This window comes from Bidens hawaiensis, unplaced genomic scaffold (assembly GCF_021521415.1).
Source record: "Bidens hawaiensis isolate Kalapana, Puna unplaced genomic scaffold, B.hawaiensis_p1.1 tig00030188_1, whole genome shotgun sequence".
NCBI classification, from domain to species: Eukaryota; Viridiplantae; Streptophyta; class Magnoliopsida; order Asterales; family Asteraceae; genus Bidens; species Bidens hawaiensis.
Genome location: NW_027495017.1, coordinates 212,674 through 238,794, shown reverse-complemented (window position 1 = coordinate 238,794; position 26,121 = coordinate 212,674). Strand labels below are relative to the sequence as shown.

The 26,121-nt window shown below is 39.2% G+C and overlaps 1 protein-coding gene and 1 pseudogene across 1 annotated transcript; one reads left to right on the top strand and one right to left on the bottom strand.

Moving 5' to 3' along the window:
• Positions 1–4,581: 4,581 nt before the first annotated feature.
• Positions 4,582–5,770, bottom strand: LOC143579984 (beta-fructofuranosidase, insoluble isoenzyme 1 pseudogene; annotated as a pseudogene).
• An 841-nt stretch (positions 5,771–6,611) lies between these two features.
• On the top strand, positions 6,612–8,077 carry LOC143579989 (fructan 6-exohydrolase-like). The gene is made up of 3 exons (XM_077063149.1): positions 6,612–7,126; positions 7,214–7,304; positions 7,801–8,077. Exons 1-3 carry the CDS (start codon positions 7,029–7,031, stop codon positions 7,978–7,980), a joined length of 369 nt encoding a protein of 122 aa, XP_076919264.1. The 5' UTR covers positions 6,612–7,028; the 3' UTR covers positions 7,981–8,077.
• The last annotated feature ends 18,044 nt before the right edge of the window (positions 8,078–26,121 follow it).

The following is a 26,121-nucleotide window of genomic DNA, read 5'->3' as shown; positions in this document are numbered from 1 at the left end:
GGGCAGAGATGTAGAAGAACTCCCGCTTCCACGATCGGAGACTGCGCTCGGTCACGCAGATCTTCAAACCCTTAATACGGGTTGTCAGGGTGTACCACCCCTGGACGCACCTCCAAGTATAGAAGGTCATCAGGCGGTCCACGTAGGGCTCAATACCCAGAATCCGGCACACCCACTCGAAGTGCCGGACCTTGGCAATCGCCATCGGATGCACCTCGGTCAGGTGCACACCGTGCCTCTCCAGGACACGATACATAAACTTTGTCAATGGAAACCTAAGGTTCCCATAAACAAAGAATGCAGCATATACCCCGATCTTGCCACTGGGGGCATCGTACACAGTCTGGTGGGATTCAGGAAACTCAGGCTCGAGAGACTCGAGCATGAACTTCCTGACTATGTACTGGTACTGATCGAGAGGTAGAGCACACTGGCACTCGCCAGCAGTACTCCTATCGTCGGCTACAGCTTCAGCATCATGAGAAGACATTTTTGCAGAAAGAAGAGTGATTTCGGGAAAATGCTTGCCTGAAAAAGGGGAGTATTTGCCGGAAATCACTAAGAAGAAGAAGAAGAGAGGTGAAAGTGTGGATTACAAAGGGGCCTCTCCCCCTTTATATACTAATCGCAATTAATGCGGTGAATTTAATGCGGAGGAGAGAGAAATCGAAGGTGCAATGAAACTATGACACGTGGCAAAAAGCAGGCTGGCAACAGCTGTTGACAGGACGCGTGCCAGTAATTTCGCGGCCACGCGCCCGAAAAATCGTGCCCACGCGCCAGGAAAAGCGTCTGGAATGACCATGTTCTGTCACGTCACCATAACTTCCTGCACGTCCTGACACAGTCAGAAGAAACCGTCGCACGACGTTTCAGAGGTTTGGACTGTTCTTATCTTTCCACCAACTCTTCGAATTTCAAAATTCAAAATTTAAAAATATTAAAAAGTAAGCGGGAAAATACCCCTTACCCCTTGGCAAACAAGTAACCGTTAGACGGATGCGGGTACAGTGTAAAGGCAAAACCCTTCACATACCTAGCACCCGCAGGAAATTGAAGCCAAAACCTTGGCGAACAAGTAACCGTTAGACGGATGCGGGTACAGTGTAAAGGCAAAACCCTTCACATACCTAGCACCCGCAGGAAATTGAAGCCAAGTAAACCTTGGCGAACAAGTAACCGTTAGACGGATGCGGATACAATGTAAAGGCAAAATCCTTCACATACCTAGCACCCGCAGGGAATTGAAGCCAAGTAAACCTTGGCGAACAAGTAACCGTTAGACGGATGCGGGTACAGTGTAAAGGCAAAACCCTTCACATACCTAGCACCCGTAGGGAATTGAAGCCAAATATTCCTCGGCAACCAAGTAACTATAAGACAGGTGCGGGTACAGTGTAAAGGCAAAACCCTTCACATACCTAGCACCTGCAGGGAATTGACGCTAGGAATACCTTGGAAGTAAAGTAACCGTAAGACGAGCGCTGGTACAGTGTTAAGGCAAAACCCTTTACATACCTAGCGCTCCGCTGGGAATTGAAACCAGGAAGGATCTTCTGGGCAATGCTTGCGGAAACGGAAATAACATCCCCGCATAGCGGGAACGTTGAGAACTACGTTGTTTGAAGCTCCAGGATGGAATTGGTGGTTTTAACATAATTGATCACTATGTTCAAAACTACCAAAACCTCATGGAGAATCCACACAACTAGGACTCAATGCTCCTGACTTGCGAGGAGGTTACAGACCTACCCGCATCATACCCAAAGACCAAGCAGGAAACTCGGGCATTTCTGCAAGTGACAAGGACTTCCCATGGAAAACCTTACAAAACCCTTTTCAAAACCCTTTGCTTAAGTCCAAAAGTTCACCTCACTTTATTAAACACGCATGAGAAGAACATTGGACTGGGGGGACTTGAAGAGGTAGGTCCCAGCAGAGCCCAGTTGGACCCGCAAGACTCACCTTAAACAGGGACGTCTGCGCAGAGACCAACTGGATCCGCAGGACCAACCATGCTCAGAGACGTGACGTCCTTACGCGCAGCATGCAAGCTGGTCCCGCAGGAAATGCCTCCCATGGTGAAGGACTCCGCCTGTTCCCGCAGCCTCGGATACAAGCCATGAGGGAAGGCCACCCGCGCAGCATGGCTACACGCACTAGGTACTTAGCTCTCGATCATTCAGTGTCACCTGAAGGAATGAGCAAAGCCGGGAGCAATCCCGCACAGAGTCGGGAGGGGGAATACTCCCGCCCAAATAAGCCAGTCTGTATACTGAAGGACCTTTTACTGTACCTGACGAGGTATGGGCGAAAGATCTGATCAGGGATACGACAGCTCACTGATACAGTATGGCGAGCAGCATGCTCCTGTACTGTATCACTATTAAGCCGCTGCCTACTCACCAACTACTGTCATACCACGTGCGTAGCCGGCAGTTGGTGGAAAGGGAATAGTATACAGCAGGCCTGGTCGCTATCAGCCGCTGCCTACCCACCAACTACCAGCAGGGCACGTGCGTAGGCTACTGTTGATGAACAGGAACACTGTTGCAGCCGGCCATACCTCCTTGGAAACCTACATCCGGCTATAAATACCCCAAATGGTATGATCATCTAAACACAACATATCTTACTACATTATCATCATATTATACCTGATATCTGCTCTAGCAATCTCTTAATATACTTTTATATTTAAAGAGCAATCTAGTCTGATTCTCACGCCGGAGGGTGGTCACAAGGAGGAACCCCCCCCTTCTCAGTGACAAGCTCACGGTGTCTGTTTTGCAGGTTATCAGAAGAACCATCTTCCAAGGGTCTAACCCCTCGTGGGAAACATCTCTCCAACCCCCAGGTTACCAGTAATCTGCCCGGGGTCCGGTTAGTGTTTCTTCAAATGGCCAATTAGATGTTTTGAAGAACCAACAATCTGGGAAACCAGCTTTCCACCTTCGCCCAAAGCATAACTGATGAACGGGAAACCAACCAGCTTTCCACCGATGAACGGTAACTAATATACTTATATATCATCATTGTGTTTTATATTTTTTATAATATTCAACACCTTAAAACTCATATATGTTTTTTCATTGTCTCTTTACATGATCTTAATTCTATACTGGGCATGTTCAATTACCATCCAGATCCTAATGGTAATTACTATACTTATGTAGTTATGCATATGCATTTCTTTTATATGATTTATAACATGGATACTAATACAAAGTAGAGCTTTTGGGGCGGTGAATAGAAACTTGTAGGCCGAATTTAGACTGCCCTAACAATTGGCGTTGCTAAAATTTCAAGCATCTTTGAGGCTCAGAAAAAGGGAAAACCGCCTCAAAATTTAAATATAAACCGCCCCAAAATGTGTAAAGAACCGCATCAAAAGCTAGTGTGACAAAAAAATATTAAAAGACAAATCGCCGCTAAATATTAAAAAACTATTGACTTTTTTCTTATTAATTATTTTTATACAAGTCGGTGAAAAGGGCTTAATGTTCCCGAATCACTCTACCTGATTACCTAATTATGACTTCTTTTTTTTCCTAATAAATTATATCTTTAGCTTTCTTATTTATTAACTATTATGGAATGCAAGAAACCGCACATGATTAACCCAAACATTCACTCGAATATTCCAAACAACCCCGAAACCAGAATGCTATACGTCCGGTTATCGGGTATAATATGTAGCAACTCTAAAACTCTTTTGAGTTTTATAGGTTTGGGTGAAATTGGGTTCTAAAAGTTATATGTTATGAAGTTTTGGATGTTTATTTCAAGTGATAAACCGCTACAAATACATTGTTGGACCAAATGATCGATTTCTATTATAAAGGATGGCACCACGTGTTTTATAATTGCAATCCTCATCCTCCGGTTTTGACAGAAAAATCGAGTGGGGACATTCTGTCTCCAGCAATTTAGTCAATTGGGTCCATCTCACCGAAGCCATCGTCGCAACCAATCAATTTGACATCAAAGGTATCCGGTCAGTCTCAACCACACTGCTTCCTGAAAACAAACCGGTAGTTCTGTACACTGGCCTCAACTCAAAAAATGAGCAAGTCCAAAATCTTGCAATGCCGAAAAACCTATCAGATCCTTTATTGAAAGACTGGGTGTATATCCTGGAAATCCCTTAATAACTCCACCGAAGGGGGTCAAACCAGATGAATTTCGTGATCCTACCACAGCTTAGAAGGCCGAAGATATGATCCAGAGGATGGTTGTAGGTGGTCTGAGATATAATCAGGGATTCGCAATTCTTCACACGAGTAAATATTTTTTTCATTGGATATTGCATGACCGTATACTCTGTTCTGGAGTGGATACTTGGATTTGGGAGCGTCCAGATTTTTATCCGGTGTCCATCCATCGAAGATCCGAACTTAAGAATTCGGCAAGAGGGAGAAACCAAAAGTATGTGATGAAAGCGAGCCTTTTTTCACAAGACTGCTACACGATAGGAACCTATGACTCCCGTGATGAAAAATTTGTGCCGGATAACAAAGGAGTTGTTGGATTTTCCTTTGACATGAGCTATAATTACAGGGTATTTTATGCTTCAAAGACTTATTTCGACAGTGTAAATAAGAGGAGAATCTTATGCGGATGGATTTGGGAGTTGGATATGCCGGCTGATGATGTCATGCCGGAATTCAGGTAACAAAATTTCAGACAAGCCAATTTTTGACTTGTTTTAGCATTAAAAGCATTTACACAATATATCTAATCATATATTTACACAAAATTTCAGACAAGCCAAAAATTTGATTAGATTTTTTGTGTAAATATTTTTAACGCTAAAACACGAAAAAAGTTGGATTCTTTGAAAATTTGTTACCTGAATTCCGCCCCATCCTTTTCTGGCATCGTCAGCCGGCATATCCAACTCTCAAATCCATCCCCATAAGATTCTTCTCTTATTTACACTGTCGAAATAAGTCATTGAAGCATAAAAGACCGCGTAATCATATCTCATGTCAAAGGAATTTCCAGCAAGTCCTTTGTTATCCGGCACAAATTTTTCATCACGGGAGTCATAGGTTCCTATCGTGTAGTAGTCTTGTGAATAAAGGCTCGCTTTCATCACATACTTTTGGTTTTTCCCTCTTGCCGAATTCTTAAGTCCGGATCTTCGATTATCTGGACACTCCAGATCCAAGTATCCACTCCAGAATAGAGTGGATGGTCATGCAATATCCAATGAAAAAAATCTTTACTCGTGTTAAGAATCGCGACTCCCTGATTATATCTCAGGCCACCTCCAACCATCCTCCAGATCCCATCTTTACCCTTCCACGCCGTGGTAGGATCATGAAAGTCATCTGGTACCCCCCGTCGGTGGAGTTATTAAGGGATTTCCAGGATATTTCACCCAATCTTTCAGGAAAGGATCTGATAGGTTTTTTGGCATTGCAAGATTTTGGACTTGCTCATTTTTTGAGTTGTCTGAATTGATATTATTCCATTCCAATTCCTTCCCAATACCTATCAAGGAAAATATCCAATTGGTGAGGCCGGTGAACAGAATTACCGGTTTGTTTCCTGGAAGCAGTGTTGTTGAGCCTGACCGAATACCTTTGATATCAAATTGATTGGTTGGGACGATGGCGTCGGTGAGATGGACCCAATTGACTCAATCACGGAAGACAGAATGCCCCCGCTCGACTTTTATGTCAAAAACCAGAGCATGAGGATTGCATTAATAAAACATGTGGTACCATCCTTTATAATAGACCGGACCTGCCAATTGAGAATATCATCATCATCATCGTACTCAGTATATCCCACCAATAGCAATGCTATGGTAGGGTCTGAGGAGGGTAAGATGTAGACAGCCTTACCTCTATCCCATAGGGATATAGAGACTGCTTCCGGTGAGACCCCCGGCTCGATGAGAATATAAAGTACAAAATTGATTAATTGGTCCAACAACGTATTTGTAGCGGTTTATCACTTGAAAAAAGCGTCTAAAACTTCATAACATATAACTTTTAGAACCCGATTTCACCCAAACCTCTAAAACTCAAACGAGGTTTAGAGTTGCTATATATTATACCCGATAACGGACGCATAATATTCTGGTTTCGGGGTTGTTTGGGATATTCGAGTGAATGTTTGGGTTAACCGGGTTCAGTTTCTTACATTCCATAACAGTTAATAAATAAGAAAGCTAAAGTTATAATTTATTAGAAAAAAAAAGAAGTCATAATCAGGTAGAGTGCTTCGGGAATATTAAGCCCTTTTCACCGACTTGTATAAAATTAATTAATAAGAAAATAGTCATAATTTTTTATTATTTTTAGAGGCGACTTGTCTTTTAATATTGTTTTGTCACACTAGCTTTTGATGCGGTCCTTTACACATTTTGGGGCGGTTTATATTTAAATTTTGAGACGGTTTTCCCTTTTTCTGAGCCTCAAAGATGCTTAATTTTTTAGCAACACCAATTGTTAGGGTAGTCTAAAACCGGCCTACAAGTTCCGATTCACCGCCTCAAAAGCTCTACTTTGTATTAGTATCCATGTTATAAATCATATAAAAGAAATGCATATACATAAGTATAGTAATTACCATTAGGATCTGGATAGTAATTGAACATGCCCAGTATAGAATTAAGATCATGCAAAGAGACTATGAAAAAACATATATGAGTTCTAAGGTGTTGACTATTATAAAAAATATAAAACACAATGATGATATATATAAATATATTAATTACCGTTCATTCGGGGCGAAGGTGGAAAGCTGGTTTCCCAGATTGTTGGTTCTTCAAAACATCTAATTGGCCATTGATATGCAGAAAGCAGCACAGAAATACGATACAGGAAACAACTTTCATTTTCAGAGAATACTGCATATTCCTGTAGTAAACAGAGTATTAAATTAATTAACTGTTGTAATAGCTAGGCGAATCGATTGAAGAAGACTAATATATATGGGGTTGGTTGTTAATCGATCCTCAATGTCTCTGCAGTACAAACAGTGATTGAGCAGCGCCATTTGGTTTACTAGTTATGGCATCTCAAAATCTAATGGTGCGTACGACTGTCTTTTTCCGCGTATTCAAAAGCAACCACCAGTTTGTGGCTTTGATGTGTAGTGATCAAAGAAGGTGCATACTCATATATTTGTGTCATTGTTTACTCAATTACTTTAGTGATTTGTATCTCTAACTTTTTTGTGGTTTAAACATGTTAAGGTCTTCCCTGACACAAGGGATTAATAAGACTACATATGGAGCTTATGTCCACATGGACCGTGAAGATGAAGTAATTTCACTGAGGAGCCTGGTATGAAATTATCATACTTGTTTGATTTAGATTTTATTTTTCCTATCATTGTCATAGCTACAGGGGATAAGCCAAGCAATTATAACCATGTTTGAATATTTTTTCTAAAACCATTCAAAGTTCCATTATTTTGGTTAAAGGCTGTGAGCCTGTGATGTTTTTTTTTGTCAATCCTAAAACTTGGTTATAATTATTGAATACTTAAACAATTATGGAACTTGGTTATTATTTGATGAATTTTTTTATTCAACTACCTACATAAAATTTGTAAACATATATAATCAGTAAATAGTAACTGCATACATCCATGCTTCAGTTTAAGACACTTGATATTAATAAAAAGTAATTTTCATAAAATATTTCGCAACAACGAAAGTAATTTCAGTGGTGCGTATGGTTAGAAAGAAGTATGAATCACTTTAGTGAAATACTTAGAAAAAACTTGGTTACCTGATGAAATGTTCAAAAGTTTCTAATTTGGCTTCACTCTTTGCAGGTTGATCACTCGGTGGTTGAGAGTTTTGCAGCTGAGGGGAGAGCATGGATTACAGCAAGAGCGTACCTGCAATTTTATGAGAAAGAAGAAGCTCACATCTATGTGTTCAATAATGGAAGTCGTGACATTGTTATCAAAACATTGGATGCTTGGAGTATGAAAAGGGCTGATGGTAACTGATAGCAATGAGGTAGTCAACATCTTTCAATTGACATGTTTATGCTTTTAGAGTTGGTTGGATTCAATGGTACGGTCAAATTAAGGTTTTTATGGTGTAGAAAATGACAATTTAGAAGAAATTGACTTGGCTTGTAAACCTTTGGATATTGACTAACCTTGATATAAATCACTTCTAATATATGTGTAAGTTAATATAATATGTTTCCATTACATTGCAGTTGAACGACAAACCGTAACCAAAATTTGCAGCAACAGCCAAAATCTTTTATAGTTACCAGATTACCCCTCACAGCAAAATAATTTTAAATAAATATAAAAATTAATATTAGTTTTCACGAACTGAAATAAACACCTGCTTTGACTCTTAATATTGGTTTCAATAATCAATAAGTTGATATATCCAGTGTCAAACATATTTTTGGAACACCCAAAATGCCCTTTGATCCACAGTAGTTAGTTAACTTAAAAATACCCTAAATGCCTTATATACTGATGTGGGCACAAGTATTGAAAACCGGGTTATTATGTTTCTGGAGGCCCAAAGTCACGCTACAAAAGGTGGCCCACGAAAACGGGCATAACTTGGCCCACGAAGCTCCGTTTCAGGCCTATTACCAGTCAAATCGAAGCTTGAGACGAGGAGCACATTGTGGCAAACGCCTACGGCAGTTTGGCCCCTGTTCGAAGCCCAAAAATGACTCATAAATAAAGTTATGGGCTTTTTTATGTTTTTTCAGCAGTTTTTATGTTTTTGTTTTTGAGTTTGTGTTTGGCCCATGACCCATTTCGTATTAGAACATTTATTTATATGTTGGTTATGTAATTTGGAGGGACAGACTTGAATTTTATAATAATTACTTTTTCTCTTCACTTCCTCTGACCTTTGGATGGGATTTTGGGGTTTTGGAAGTTCATCACGGGTATTCGTTGAATTAACGTGATTCGATCTTCATTTTTGTTTTACCGCTGCATCATATACCCTTGAGAATAATCCTAGTTTGTGATGAATATGTAACAATAAGTCATGACTTATGCATAGAATCAAGTAAAAACACTTGGGTTTTACCACCATCCTGGTTTACCTATATTCCAGGCGCAGCACGCCGGGTAAAACCCTAGGTCTTTATTAAAAATCAAACGTGAAAAATTACAATATAACGAATTGAAAGAGAAATGATCAACACGAAATTACAAAGAAATGACACCCTAATTTCTATTTATCCCTAATTCCTCAACTTCTAATGATAATCAACGGAACTTCACTTAAACTTGTCACATTTGGCCCCGATTGTTTAGCGAACAACTAGGGATGGAAAAGGGCCAAATATTGGTAATCCCATTCCCATACCCGTTTGTAAAACTGTGTCCCATACCGGGCCCGATGCCCGTCGGTTATTTGTCAGGTAATTACACTACAAGAAAAAGGAGTTTTAGTGGAGACAAAATGTCGCCGCTAATACATGTGTATGTCGCCGCTAATACATGTGTATGTCGCCGATAAAAGCAACAACATGTTGCCGCTATTTGGTCGCCTCTAGTTCATCGCCGCTGTTGCTCATCTTGTAGCCTCAAAGAAAAAGGTTTCGCCGCTAAAGCATTGCCGGAGACTTTTCACGAAAAGTTGTCGAAGAAAAATTCTACATTTTTAAAGCAACAAAGCATAATAATTAATCAAATGAACTAGAAATTCAAACAAACACACAAAATTTCTCATTAAAATCGGTTAATTACATGGTTCCTACATAATTTTTACATAAAAGTTTTACATAATATATGAAGCAGGTGGTGTTTGTTCTTGGAAGCTTGAATCTTGACAATGGTGTAGTTACAGGTGGTGCCGCTGTGGTGGTTGTTTGTAGGCGGTGGCGGGTGACTGAAGTTGCAGGTGGTGACGGGTGGCAGAAGTTGCAGCGGAGGTTGACTGTGGTGTCCAAATTTGAAGGTGGATTGAGGTCCGGTGATGACTGATGATCGAGTGAAGATGAAAGATTGATAAAGTTATGAAGATGGAGGATGGATAAAGGTAGGATGGGTAGGTTTCAAATGGTGGGATTCAACAATTTTGAACCATTATATCTTGAAGCCATCAAGGGCCAGGAGTTGATTTTAAATATTGAAACGAATCAAGGGGTTTAGTGGCGACACCTTTAGCGGAAACATGCGGCATTAGTGCGACCATGTCGTCGCCGCTAAAGCTTGAATTTCTTGTAGTGTTACCCGTCGGATATCGAACATACCTGCGGTATCGGGTATAACCGTTGGGACTTTCAAGTACATTTTTTTATCATTATAACTTTTTTATACATTTTATTCCCACAACGCTTATTACAAATTAAAATAAACTACACTCCATATATATAAGGGTTAAAATAAATAATTAATATCACTATAATTTTTATATAGTTTTTTTGATATATATACTTCACAACCTACAAAATATAAATAACTTTTCGGGTATATGTTTCGGGTAAACGGGTATGCGCTTTCGGGTGTTCCGGTCGGTATCATCTAACCCCATACCCGACTCATGCCCGCAAAAAAGTTTAAATCTCAATCTCATATTCGGCCCATACCCATCGGTTTTCGGCTATACCTGTCTCATTTGTTTCGGGTTTCGAGTATACCCGTCGGGTTCGGGCTTTTTTGTCATCCTTAAAACAACATAAACAGCTCCCAAACTAGTTAACTATGGAATATTGGCATTTTAACCCCCTGTGCTTTATAAAAACCAATTAGAAAGAGCACGAGGTTTGGTCTTCAACACACAATAATCTCCACCTTTGAAACCATAATCTCATCTCTACTAATTCTGAGTGCCTTCAAACAATACTTAAACTTGGAACCCGGTAATCCTTTAGAAAGCATAGCAGGTAGCTTAACACTTATATCCACTACCCAACCTCTTTCGCACTAACAACATCCTTAATGAAGTGCAATTTCACATTTATGTGCTTTGTTGTTGTAAGTCCCGAATCTGGATCACTACAATATGATATCAACTAAACGAGTATTGATGCGGAATACCAACACTCGGTGATTCAAGAACACAAACAAGAACTAGTAAATAACACAAGGTTGCTTCAAAACACACGTATATTATTGAATACGTCAGGTGCTTAAGCACTTACAATACTTGATCACAAATACTAGGAATGAACAACCCTTAACCCTATACATCGCATCTCTATATATAGAGGTAACAACCAACTAGGCCGGCCCAAGCACCAAAAGCCCACCGAGAACACATAAGTGTTCTCGGCTCACATACAACACAAAAACCAAAGCCCAAAGTTACAATATTAAGTACAAACCACTAAATCTTGGCCCAACAATCTCCCCCTTGGTTTGTAGCTTGATTTTTAATCTTGATCCATGTAATCAATATCTGCATCCTTCAATGCTCCAGCCCAGAACTTGTTGTTAATGATGGACGCAACCATGCTCGTGTATTCTTTAGCAGCTGCTTCAAAGAGTGGGTCAGCCGCAATCTGAAACGTACTAAGAGTCTTGATGTCCTTTTCTCCAAACTTCAACAAATCCTTGGGGTCCACGAATCGGTATTGGCCATTCCCCTTTTGTCGTTTAATAGTGACCGTGGCAGTGACAGAGTCATAGAACCAAAATCTCATATTCTCCAAAGAACCATCAGGAATAGCATCTGGTACAGGGATGTAAGTAGCTTTCTTCGTGGGAGGCCACATTACGTTCACCATAGTTTTCCCGGTCCTTGGGTCCAAGACACCTTTAGCTTTTTCCAGGAAGGATTCGGCAGTTGGCATGTCTGGAAAGCCTTTATCAACTTGACGCTTGAGAAAGTTCCAGAAATCTGTTCCTCTTTTGTCATTAGAAGGATTTGTGAATGGAGAATTGATTAAATCACTTAAATCCACTTTAGTCTAGGAACCAAAGTCTTTCATCTTCGTATAGTATTCAGTTTTTCCTGACTTTCGCTTAACCCACCACATGTTCTTGTCTGCATCAAAGCCCCAAGATACAACCCCAGATCGATCACCATATCTGTCAGAGAATCCCTTTTCAATAGTGACAACGAACCTTTCTGGGTGATCTGATGATACAACGTTCTGATCAGAATTCTTCATCACCAGCAATTTCTTCTTTCCCTTTTCAAGTAATTTCTTCTGAATTCTGTGTGATTTCTCTTTGGGAATCGGTGGTGCTTCCATGTATTTCCTTAAAGACTCTGATTCCTCTTGTCTGCTAATATCAGTGTTGTTAACTGGACGAATAGTGGAATCTTTATCTTGGTCAGCAGTGTGAGGTTGATACAATACATCTTCATTACCCTTGAACTCATCTCCAAATTTCTGAAACAACTTTTGTTGGAGATCAAGATACATAGTTGTTAAACCTCCTATGCCAGACTGCAACTCTTTAATCTTGGAGTATTTGTCTGAGTTGCTAGCCTCAAGTTCTTGAATACGGACATCCTTAATTACCGAATCCTGCTCGAGTTCAAAGACTCGTCGTTGCAGTGCCTGAACATCTACAGGAGCGTTCTCAAGAACCACACATTTTCCCTTATTCTGAAAGTAGTTTTCCTGCATAGCAAGGATCTGAGCAATCTTATCTGAAACACCCGAACTTGATTGACCCTGAACGGATGGACCGGATGAACCAGAGGGAATATCTGAAGGGTTTGAGTATGAAATTTCTGTCTCAAAGTCAAAGTCACTGACAAAGTCACTAGACAGCAACTCTTGGAAAGATGGTTCAGCAACAGGGCTGGTAGTTGATTCTGGTGCTGGTATGGGTGTTGATTCTGGTGCTGGTGTAGGTGTTGATTCTGGTGCTGGTGTTGGTGTCACGTTGGTTGTTTCAACTTCACTATCCAGCTCGCTGGATCTCAAATCATCCCCTTTTCGTTTACGATGAATGAGATCAGCAGCTGGCTCTTCAACATTGTCTTCTTCAATGTCTTCAGTAATTGTCTGAGGAGGCTTCAAAGCAGTTGACTGAAATAATAGTTTAGCAGCTTCAAGAGCTCTCATTCTTTCATCTTCAGTAAGAGTGACTGATTCACGGTGTTCCTCTTCATCTTCTTCATCATCTTAAATTTCAAACGCTGCAGCATGTGGTTGAGCGGGTGCCACATGCTCGTCAGCAACATGAGCCACGACAGGCTCAGCTTCAGTCTCAGCAAAACGACCGAATTTTACTAGAGGTTTTAATCCCCTATAGACCACTTTGGCTCCCTTTCTTGACTGCTTCATTAACCCAAAGGAATTGGGTCCCATAGACTTCATATCCAAGGTCCCAACAGATTTAACCAAGTCGGTATAATGAGAACCAAAAATCATCTGTAAAAACCTTGGATACATCAAGAACATCTCTTTCTTCTTTGCCCTTAGATTGCTCATCATTTCATTGAAAACGTACTTGGAATAGTTGTAATTCCAATCCATGATCAGAGCAACAACGGCAGACATCTGGGTGTGACTGATCTCATCTGATCCTCCCTTTCTTCCCGAGATACAAGTAAAGAACGTGTGCAGTAAATATCTCCAGTATGGGTGAAACAACTTCTTGATTGCTGGAGGATAAGTACCTTCGTATCCCATTCTTGTGAGAACTTCAGTAATTTCAGTAGTAGAGTACTCTGTTGGGTAGTCGGGTTGATCCCCAAACAGGAGTACCTCTCTGATAATGGCTTCAGTAACAATGACCGGCTTCATCTATTTTGGAGTCGATTGAAAGAACTCCATCTGCCCCTTGTGAATTGATCTTTGTATTGTTCCAGAAATCAGTAATCATCTTCTTGCAAATGACAGGATTCTTCCAAAGAGCATGAGAGATCCTACAGGTATTGAGTCCGACTATCATCGACTTGAATTCTTTGTGAGCCAATGGTGGATCATACAAGTGGCCAACTATATTATGAGTATCAACATACTTTAATGGGTTTTGATCAGCCATATCTGCACCAAACGCATCAAGTTAGATAATCAACAAATTGATATGATAGTGATTGACATTTGATTCAAGATTAATGAGAACCTTGAGTTATTAAACATAGACAGGCCCAAATAAAACTCATGTGACAGCCAAAATGCATTAGACTGGCCCAAATTTACACCACAGTGAAGGTTTGGGCCCAATCAGTGAGAATTTAGCCCAAATGAAGAGATCTCGGTCAACAGGTGAGTTCTCGGTCAACAGGGGAGTTCTCAGTCCACACAAATCAATGATAATTAGCTGAGAACAGAGGTTCTTGGTCATTTAACCGAGAACAATGATTTCTGTCAAGATATGTAGTTTTCGGTCAACCAAAGTCAACCGAGAACTTCTTTGACAGCTGGGGACAAAGAACCCCTTGGATTCCACCTTGGAATTCGTGTAATCATCTTCAACACACCAAGATCCCTAAGATCCTCCATTAAACCTGCAATAACTTGTTAAACCATCAGCCGAAAACCTCAAATCAATACTGACATTCCCATCAAAACCCTAATTACTCATAAATCCAATGGTTAATTCATCAAACCATCCATGGCAACACCAAAATAAGCCTTAAAGAATTTCTCGTCTAGTACCTGCTAGTCAAAGAAGAACACCTTAAATTGTGATTAGTGAAAAGGGTTTTGATCTTGGCAGGAATGATTGAGAAGGATGATCTCGGCTAAGGTGATTAGAGAGTCAGTGATTTTGTAGAGTAATAAAAGTGAAAAAGAATCCTTTTGGGAGTACTTATACCAAGATCAGTGGGCCGAAAACCCTTAATGGGCTCAAATAAGGCCGATAACAATCAAAAGCCCAATTAGGTTCATGATCCAACAGTAGATTGACCCAAATCTTTCAACCCAAAGTTAAGAAAGCTTAATTTACACGAGCATTTCGAGGAGCGTAATTTCGAGGAAAAATAATAAGATTAGACAAAGCAAAACAAAATAAAATAAGATAAAATCAAATAAAACAAAAATAATTTATCCACACACAAGTAAGACAACTCCCTTTATTTTTAACGTCGGGATCAAATTTCAGTTCTTAGTAAAACTGCCGCCCTTTTTCAGAAAAGATCCGAACATGGAATCATATCGTTTAAGGTACTGTCACAAGGATTCATGTTCAGAGTTATTATGACAACAAGAGACAGGTTGATAGCGTGTATCACATACTTAGCATAATTTTTCATCGCATCAGTGATATGATTAAGGTTCAGTTAGGCATAAAGCTTAGATGTACATCACTCATGGACCTGTGATGCCTCCTATCTCTTCTCAAAGCGTATTTGGCTTTCCCCAGATCACCCCAATTTGACTCCAACCCCCTAGTGCTTGATCAAAAGAATTTTATTCAAAGCAGGCTTAGTTTTAAGGTTGAACGTTGGACTTAGTGCCAGTAAACTGACAAACCTTTCATTCGAGACATGACATGACTTACTTGTGTCCCCCCATCTCTGTAGTTCTAGTTTGACCCTTCAAGCCTTGATTATGAGATAACTTTGATAGAAATAAGTAAGTGTAAACATCATCATTCATCAATTTTTTTTTTCAATAATAATAATAGTAATAGTTTGACAATACAATATTTTTGGTGATCAAGACACTAACGGGCTCGTGTATGACTGGGTAATTGTTTTTCTGCCTATCATTCGGAGAGATGTATCTGGAGACATGCACATGTCTTCAAAATGACTCTCCACATTAAGTTTAGCAAATTTAGTTTATATCACTTTAACTTTTACGCATCGTGGAAAGTACCATACACATCAATGACTATTCTAGAGCCTTTTAAGCTTAATAACTTCACCCGTTAGGCACACAGAAACAATTTATCTATCACTTTCCAAAGGTTGGATCAATTTTCATTTGAAAATATTTTAAAGATTCTAAAAAGCCGTTAACTGAATATTAATATCACTTCCCAGGGAGTTAAGTAAAACACACGTGTTAAGAATTCAGTCACCCCGGTCACTTTAAGCCTTCAGGTAAATGGTTATCCATTATAACCACAAGTGGTTAACCGGACCAAACATGCATGAAAACACATGTCCTTCCAAATCAGAGTTACCGACATAATTTTAAGTGAAAGAACACGAAACACAAAAACACATCATAATCGCCCCGGGTGCTTTCAGTCGTTAGGTAAATGGCTATCCTGTGAAACTAAAAGTAGAACACCGGACCAACCATATACAAGTATATGTCCTTCAAACTTGAGCAACTGACATAATTTTAAGCGAGAATGAATCTTGAAAAAAAAACTCAAAATTTATATTATATAATTTTTTTTATATAAAAACAACACACACACTATTTTTGATTTTTCAACCCACACACACTATTTTTGTCTTTTTGATTTTTCTCCCCTTAAATTTGTGCAAAAATAAACTAAACTGTACAAATTTATCCCCAAAAAGACTCAATCCTCGAAACGAAGCATTTTAAGAAAACTCACAAGCACATTAATTTTTGCTGTTCTGACCGGTTTTGTAAATAAGTCCGCCACGTTGTTATCGGTGTGGACTTGTTCAAGATGAATCAATTTCCGATCGAAACAGTCATGAATAAAATGAATTTTGATATCGACGTGCTTGGTTTTAGAATGTTGGACTGGGTTTTTCACAATGGCAATGCCCGCATCATTATCACAGAAAATAGAAGTGTCAAGAAATTCCAAACCGTAATCCAGCAACTGGTTTTGCATCCAGACAACCTGAGAGCAGCAAGCGGATGCGGCAACATACTCTGCTTCGGCGGTTGAGGTGGACACTGTTTGTTGTTTCTTACACTGCCATGAGATGAGGCGGTCTCCGAGAATCTGGCAATAGGCTGACGTGGACTTCCTGTCAATGTCATCTCCACCATAATTACTATCAGCAAAAGCATAAAGATAAAATTCTGGTTGTTTGGGATACCAAAGACCTAACTTCGGTTGTCCCTTCAGATATCTAAAAATACGTTTAACAGCAATTAAATGAGAGAGTATAGGATTAGCCTGCAAGCGGGCACATTGGCAGACTGCAAACATTATGTCAGGACGGCTAGCTGTGAGATACTTCAGAGACCCGATCATCGATCGATAGTATGTTTGATCTACGAGACTCCCTTCAGGATCAGATGACAATAACGGTCTTTCTGCCATTGGAGTATTAGCACTCTTGGAGTCTTGAAGCTCAAACTTAGCCAGCATATCTTCAACATACTTTCCTTGATGCAACAAAATTCCTGTCGGACTTTGGCGAACCTGTAAACCCAGAAATGTTGTCATTTCACCCAACGAGCTCATCTTAAATCTTTTCTTCATAACACTCTCAAATTCTTTGCACAAATCAGCACTGGTGGAACCGAAGATGATGTCATCAACATTGATCTGGACCAGAATCAAATCTTTTCCGACAGTTTTCCAGAACAAAGTTTGATCAATCGTTCCACGCTTATAGCCATGATCAAGAAGATGCGCGGTCAGTGTAGCATACCATGCCCGTGGAGCCTGATGTAACCCATACAAGGCCTTGTCTAACTTGTAGACATGATTTGGTTTCATAGAATCAATGAAACCCGGTGGCTGATCAAATAAATTTCTTTTTTGACCTCTCCATACAAGAACGCTGTTTTAACATCCATCTGATATACTGTGAACCCCATATACGATGCATAGGCCAGAAAAATTCTAATAGCCTCAAGTCTAGCTACTGGAGCATAGACTTCTGTGTAATCTAACCCTTCAACCTGGTGAAACCCGCGAACTACCAGTCGTGCCTTATTACGAACAATAACCCCAGTGTCATCTTGCTTGTTTCTAAAAACCCATCTTCTATCAAGAGCTTTCTTTCCTTCCGGCAGTTTAACCAATCTCCATACCTTCAACTTATCAAACTGATTCAGTTCTTCATGCATAGCATCGAACCAACTAGGTTCTTGAAGGGCCATCTCAACATTCTTTGGTTCGATTTGAGATATGAAACAGGAAAACATACAACTGTTTATGTGTCCGGTCTGACTTCTGGTGGACACACCCGCTTCAATGGGACCTATGATGTTTTCAATCGGGTTATTCTTTTGGATTCTTGAAGGAATTGAATGATCAGAAACATCACTGTTAGGTTGAAGATTTGTTACGTTCTCCCCGGAATCAGTAAGGGTATTTTTCCAGCCAGATGTTGTTGTACTGTGAGAGTACGAGGTGCCAGCAACGTATTCATCTGGAATGGCATCGGGAAACAGTGTGCTCCCGAATATTTGACTAACGGAACTCTCCCCCTCAACATTTGTAGTATTCTTAGACGAGATTGGTGAACAGTCGGCCTCTAAAGAATGTTTAGGCTGATTATCGGTTTTGGTCGAAGCACTAGTCAGCTCAGTAACCTCATCATCCAGTAACGGAGAAATGTAAGACAGTGACTGAGGACTGTCTTGTGTAATTTCCACTGTGGGACCATCTTGAGATTCTGTGTTGATAACTGGGAATACATTGAAGGGCTTAAAAAATTCATTGTAGTTGAATAACCAATCGGGACCGACACGGGCGTCAGTCTCATTTTCTTCTAACCAACGAACTTCATAGGACTCTAGAATCTGCTTAGTTGACTTGTTGTAGACCCTATATGCTGTATTTCCCACATATCCAACGAAGTAACACTCATCTGCTGCGGCCCCAAACTTTGGAGTGGTTTCTAGATTTAGCAACGTGCACGGACACCCGAAAGCTCTGAAATGTGCGACAGTGGGTTGATGACCATAAACAATCTCATACGGAGTCTTCATTTTGGACTTGTTGATTATTACTCGATTCTGAACATAACAGGCTGTATTAATGGCTTCTGCCCAGAAAAACAGTGGCAGTTTATAATCACATAACATCGTTCTCGCTGCGTCGATTAGGGTCCTGTTTCTTCTTTCAGCGACACCATTTTGTTGAGGCGTCCGTGGAGCACTGTACTGACGTAGCACCCCCTTTTCTGAGCAAAAATGATTCAAAACTGAGTTCTTAAATTCCGTTCCATTATCACAACGAATTCCTTTCAGCTTTAAGTTCAGTTGATTCTCCATTAACACCACGAACTTCTTGATCAGATCTGCAGTTTCACTCTTATTTGACAAGAAAAATACCCATGTAAAACGTGAGTAGTCATCAGTAATAACAAGACAATAAGAGCTACGAGACAAACTTAAAACATGAACCGGCCCAAAGAGGTCCATATGAAGTAACTGAAAAACTGACGAAATGGTATTAATTAACTTAGGCTTATGAGGTTTTCGATGATGTTTTCCCAAAGCGCAAGCCACACATTTTTCAACAGTCACAAAATCCTTGATTGGTAAACCACGCACTAGATTGTTTTTAGCAAGACGATTCAGGTTTTTAGTATTAGCAAGACCAATTCGACGATGCCAAAGCATTGCATTATGTTCTGACACTTTTGAAAACAAGCAAGTTATTTCATCAGGAACACTTTTGTTCATGTCAATCACATACGCATTATCTTTTCATTATGATCTAACAAGAATCCAGTCTTCTGGTATGATAATACCAGGTTTCAGAATTAAGCACTCCTTTTTAGTGAAATGAGTTGAAAAATCTTTGTCACAAATATGTGACACGCTTAAAAGACTATGCTTCAATTCTGGAATAAAATAAACATTCTCGAATTTCAAAACACCGTTACTTACAATACCCTTTTGAGTGATCTTTCCTTTCTCTCCTCTCGCAAAAGACACGTACCCACCGTTAAATGTTTGAATGTCGTGTAGCTGGGTAATGTCCCCTGTCATGTGCCTGGAACAGCCATTGTCAACATACCAAGGTCTGATGATATTCCTCCATATCTGTCCCTGCACGAAGCGCGAGATTAATTAGATTTTGGTACCCAGTCCATGCTTACACTTGGTGACCCTGACTCATCTACAGTTGTCACAGATTGCCATGACATATCCTTTTGATCATCAAAAATAGAATGATTAGATGCTTTTGCCGGAGATTTAGGCAACCATTTATGTCTGTATGATTTGGAAATATAAGTACGAATGGTTGTCATGATCTCCGGTGTTTTAGACGTAGAAGGAGATGAAACCGTCTTCTTCTCCTGTTTTGGTCTAGTGTTAGTGTTTATATGAGATTTTGAACTTGAAACACCCTCACTGACCCTTCTTTTGAACATGTTAGGTTTGGTCTGATGAGGACTAAACCTGCCAGATTTGTTTCGATTCCAATCATCGTCAAAGGAACTAGCCAAGTAATGTCTGAATCCTTGCCTGTATGCATTATGAGGCACACGTGGCATATTCCTTTGATAAAATCCATAGTAGGGAATGTACGGACGATGTGGACAGTTTCTAGCAATATGACCAGGAGTACCACAGTTAAAACATGTCTACCGTTTTATGAAAAACTCATTCTGGGCAGCTCCTTGTCTGGACTGGTTGTATGGACCAAACTGCTTAGATTTGCGAGAATTCATGTTCCTATTTTTGAACTTATCACCTTGTTTGTCATTAGAGCATCCCTCCTTGACAAACATAGGTGCAACATATTTTTATGATGTTTTAGAATTTTTTGAAACTTTAATTTTATTAGAAACCACATTATTAGAGTTTTAAGTTTCAACCGAATCAACAACACAAGTGTCCTTGCTCTTTAAACAGAGCCCACACAAACAGTCGGAATAACAGAATTCAAAAAAGGAAGTTCTAAAGAAACATTAGAAACAAAATTATTATCAAAATCAAAGCTAGGGTCATCATCCTCATCAGTCCACTCCTTCATAATTACTTTTTCTGCACATTAAGTAGACATATTAGAATCGTTCATACTTGAAGCAGATGGACCGGTATTAGTAGAACCGGTCCCCTCACCTTTATCATGTTTACCATACTTCAAGTCCTTTATCTTTTCCTCCTGTTCTTTGGTGACAGGAGTAGGGACATAATTGTGATTGTATGGTGGGAGAACTTGACTGAATCCTAACCCCTCCCCTTCATTTTCTTTTCACCACAGTTGGTTTTCAATCATTGAGTTGACTACTTTACTGGAACCTTCGAATTTTTTAAAATTAAATTCAGCCTTTTCAAACTTGCTAATTAGATTTAAGATTTCTAACTTAGAAGCTTCCAGTTTAGCAGTCAGATCAGCGATTTTTTGTTTAGCATCACGATGGTGACAGCTCTTTATGCTAAAATCAGACTTAAGTTTCTTAATGTCTTTTTTAAGAGATTCAATTTTGTCTAAAAATCCCTTTTTATTTTTCTTAAGTTTAAAATTCTGATTTTATTCTTTCCATATCTCTACTTAGACTGTCATTATGAAGTTTATACATTTCTATTTTCTCACCACAATTTAAGTAACATGGTTGAAAACGTACCTCAGATGAATCTGGAGAAGTGAGCGCCATGTATGCAAACTGGAGCTCCTTGACCTTCTCCTCAGCAGTGTTTTCTTCTTCAAGATCTTCAACAGTTGCGAAATTTGCAGTCTGATTTCCAATGTTTAGCGCAGCCATCTGACCTTCCCAAGAGAACATTTGAGCAACCATACCTCTTTCACCATTACCCGAACTGCCTCCAACCTCACCCCGAGCATTTCCAACTGGAACCAATGCCCTTTCGGTATTTCCATCTTTAGCTGGATTAGTGCATTCACGAGCAAAATGACCCGGCTCGTGACAGTTGTAGCATCTGAGGGTCTCTTTTTTAAATCCCACCTTTTGGTTATTAGGCATGTTCCAATTATTTCTAACCATCCTCTTAGTAAACTTCTTTGCACGAAAAACGGCCATGGCAATTTGCCACGAGATGTCCATTTCTTCAACATCATCATGATGAATCTGATCTAGTTCAGCAGTAACTACCGGTTGAACCAAGTCTCCGGCCAGAAAGGCATGATAACAATTCATAAATCCCGCCATTAGAGTGATATTCTATTGAGTTTCTTTAGGTATAGTGGGAATCTGGTTGGAGTTTGGACTGGGAGTGGTTTTACCAGAATCATTTGTAGACTGACTAGATTTTGTGAAGAAGACAGGTGCTGGATTGGACGAGCTAGATGATGATGATTGACCTAGAGTGGACGAAAACATCTGAAAGTTTCCCTGTGGTCTTTGTTGAGTAGGCTTGAATAGTGAAAAGTTATCTTGAGACATAAGAGCACTGTTAGAAGCAACATTATATCCCGCAACACTATAAGAACTAGCGTGATTTATTGCCCGCTGGATTTAATGGTGGCTATCATTTCAGTCATGCCCATTCTGTTCAGATCCTTGGTCTTTTTTTATAACCGCAACATTCATGTCCCAATTTTTCGGCAGAGAGTTCACCAACTTGTTGTTAATTTCTGAGGTTTGCAGAAAGATTCTTGCAGTTCTCATTTCAGTTACGAGAGATATGAACCTTTGAATTTGGGATTCCAATGTCTCTCCCAAGAAATTATTGAACATATTAAACTTTTGTCATAACAGATCTTGGCGACTTCTCTTCATATCCTCATTTCCTTCATAAACCTCTATCAGTGCGGCCCACAATTCCTTAGCTGTTTGGAGTTCTCTAAACTGAAGGGCAATCTCGGGTGAAAGTGCCATGGTTAGAGTTGAAAGAGCTTTCTCATCTTCTTCAACCTTAGCAAAATCATCATCATCATCATAGTCAGTAACCGGCTTTACAAGAACTTCGTCTGAATTCTCCCTTTGATAAGTGATCCTTAGAGGTCCCCTCACAATGCTTCTCCAAATTTTCGCATCTTTCATTTTGGCATAGTGTTTGAAACGGAATTTCCTTTCACTGAACCCCTCGTTGGATAATAAACGGGGTATACGAGTAGCAGTGCCCATGATGGAATGAAGTTCTTGGTGAAGTGACGAGTTGATAGAGCTGCTGCCGTTAGTTAACTGGGCCATTGCAAGTAGGTTACTGATTGTTTTAGGTCCAATTAAAAATTAAGTCCAATAGCTAAGTCCAAGAAAACAAGCCCAAACAAACAGACTGGACTGAGTATACAGAGACATGTTGACTGAGAACTGAAAAATTGACCAAACTTTTGACCGAGAACTCAGGTATTATAAGCTTTGACCGAAAACTCTGGAGTTGACCAAAGATTGACCGAGAACTCAATTTGTTGACCAACTATTGACCGAAAGCCACTCTTGGCCGAGAACACTCAGTCACCGAGAACAAACAGTCACCTAGAACAATAATCAGCCGAGAACTAGCAGTAGCCGAAAACTATTGACTGCCGAGAACTGATATTTGCCGAAAACCAACAGTGGCCGAAAACCAGAAAGTTCTTCAACTAACTTGTAACAAACTCTCGAGAAAGTGGGATTCTGATTTGTTTCCAAACCAAAGTCAATCTGTTCACAAAAATAGTTTCTTTCTTCTTCTTCTCCGATTACAAATTCGCCGGAAAAAACACTATGACCATCGTAACAGCTGATCTTTGAATCGTTGATATCACAATAACGAGCCTGAATTCGTCTAAGGCTCTGATACCAATTGTAAGTCCCGAATCTGGATCAGTACAATATGATATCAACTAAACGAGTATTGGTGCGGAATACCAACACTCGGTGATTTAAGAACACAAACAAGAACTAGTAAATAACACAAGGTTGCTTCAAAACACACGTATATTATTGAATACGTCAGGTGCTTAAGCACTTACAATACTTGATCACAAATACTAGGAATGAACAACCCTTAACCCTATACATCGCATCTCTATATATAGAGGTAACAACCAACTAGGCTGGCCCAAGCACCAAAAGCCCACCGAGAACACATAAGTGTTCTCGGCTCACATACAACACAAAAACCAAAGCCCAAAGTTACAATATTAAGTACAAACCACTAATCTTGGCCCAACAGTTGTCTCATGAAAAACACGATTCCTTGTCAATTGGACTCCCCCTGATTATCACAACAAATTTTCTTTCACAGCCTCCATTAGAGCTTCTGTTGTGGAAAGAGCCACAACATTTTGAAGTTAAACGTTCCTAACTAACAACATTACCAAGAATTTTAAAAGCATACCCGGTTATTGACCTTCCTTTGTCCAAGTCCTTGGCAAAGTCTGCATCCATAATACTACAACTTCGTTTTGGTCTAAAGCAGTAACATCTTCAAACAGTGACATCTTCAAAAGTTAAGCTCCAATTATCCTTAATTCCTTCAAGTATCTAAGAGTTCACTTCAAAGTAAAACGATGATTCTTACTAGGAGAAGCCAAATATCTACTAACAACACTTACTGCATAAGCCAAATCAGGAGAATCAGGCCTTGTGCAGACCATCAAATACATGAGACTAGGGATGAGCGTTTTCAATACCGGTGCGATTGGTACTGTTGGGTTTTAGTGATGATCAGTTAAACTTTTTTTTTAATCAAAAACCAGTTCGATAATTGCTAATTAATTAATTAATTAACTGGTTAATTAATATAAAACGCAGCGGATGTATAAGAGTAATCAACACCAAAATAGAACCTGACTGGAACCGATTGCCACTACAAAAAAAGCCATTTAGTGGCACATGTTTTTTATGGCATTTAGCCTTTGTGCCACTATTTTCAGTTTAAATGGCACTTTGTGTATGCCGCATTTTCTTTGTAGACACTTTTATTGACATTTAACATTTGTGTCACTAATTATGTTTTAATGACACTTTGCTTATGCCACATTTGCTTGACACACACTTTATGACATGTAATATTTGTGTCACCAAAATTTAGGTATATAATGGCACTTTACATACGCCATATTTTCTTGGCAACATTTATAGCTTCATTTTGCATTGGGACATTTACATATATCCCCTTGCTAAGATGATTTATTACATATTTACCCAACTCTTAAAACTCAATTACATATTTCCCCTTTCTAAACTACACATATTACATATTTCTCCGTTTTATTAAAATTACTCCCTTAATTTACTATTTTACCCTTATTATAAATTATGATTAATGGTTATTATCTTTTAATTATTGAAATCAAATACATAGCCACACTCCCACTTGCATACCCCCTTGCTGGCACACCTCAAAACAACCCCAAACCCTAAATTCGAAACACCTAGCCGGAAAAAAAACATCGGGTAACATGCACCACACGGTGATTCAAAGCGACAACACCGGTGACGGTTGGTTTCAGTTGGGTCTCCGGCTCCGGCAGAAAAGGACGGCGCTTGGTGGTGAGGAACCAGTGGTGGAGTTAGCGTGTACAGCAAATGGGATTAGGTGGACCCTTTCTGGTTCACTGTGGTGAGAAGTGGCTGCATTACACAGAGGCGGCGATGATTACTTATGGTGGTGTTTGATTTGAAGGTGAGTAAAAATGGTGGAATAGGAAAGAATAGAAATATGATCTATTGTATATGTATATATATTTGTATTAGAATTGTAGAATTTTTAAGATGGATGGAACAAATTTTGAGAAATTTGCAGTGGATATGAAATTGATTTGATGGAAAATTTTTTTCAGCAATGGATAACTTGAAATAGATATCTTTTTAGATTTGAAGGTAGCAGATTTCATAAAGCATTTAAAGTATACAAGGGTAAAGGGGTAATTGCATAAGAAAAGGGGAAATATGTAATTTGGATTTAAGAGTTGGGTAAATATATAATAAGGGCTCTTAGTAAGGGGATATATGTAAAAATCCCTTTTGCATTTGCTTCACCTAAATTTAGGGTCTTAATGTCATTTTGTGTGCATATTTGCTTGACACACATTTTTAAAGACATTTAACATTAGTCCACTTATTCACGATTGTAATACAAAAATTATTAATAACCAAATAACACTTTATTATATAATACACAGTAAAATAAAAAGTTAATGATATAAAAAACCCAACCGCAGCTACAACCATAGTTGCCAATAGCGAATAGCGTTAAATAACGACACACAACCTATATGCTACATAGCGAATAGCGGTAAATAGCAACCGCTATTTCGTGTTTAGCGGTAAAGTAGTACAAAATTTTATAAATATAAAAAAGTAGCTATTTATAATCTTTATATGTATATATATATATATATTTATAATGTCAATTTTAAACTTATTTATGTATAGATTTATAAGTTTAAGGACTAAATATAAAGTAGTAATAATAGAAGGGTTACATATTTAAATACACAAACTAATTTCAAAATTTTTATGTTAAAATTGATAAGTTTTAGAGACCAAATACAAAC

Excerpts from the sequence above, each read along its gene's own strand:
- LOC143579989 (XM_077063149.1), top strand. The coding sequence starts at position 7,029 with ATGGCATCTCAAAATCTAATGGTGCGTACGACTGTCTTTTTCCGCGTA. Across the intron at positions 7,127-7,213 it reads ATGTGTAGTGATCAAAGAAG|GTCTTCCCTGACACAAGGGA; the intron begins GTGCATACTCAT and ends AAACATGTTAAG. Across the intron at positions 7,305-7,800 it reads TAATTTCACTGAGGAGCCTG|GTTGATCACTCGGTGGTTGA; the intron begins GTATGAAATTAT and ends CACTCTTTGCAG.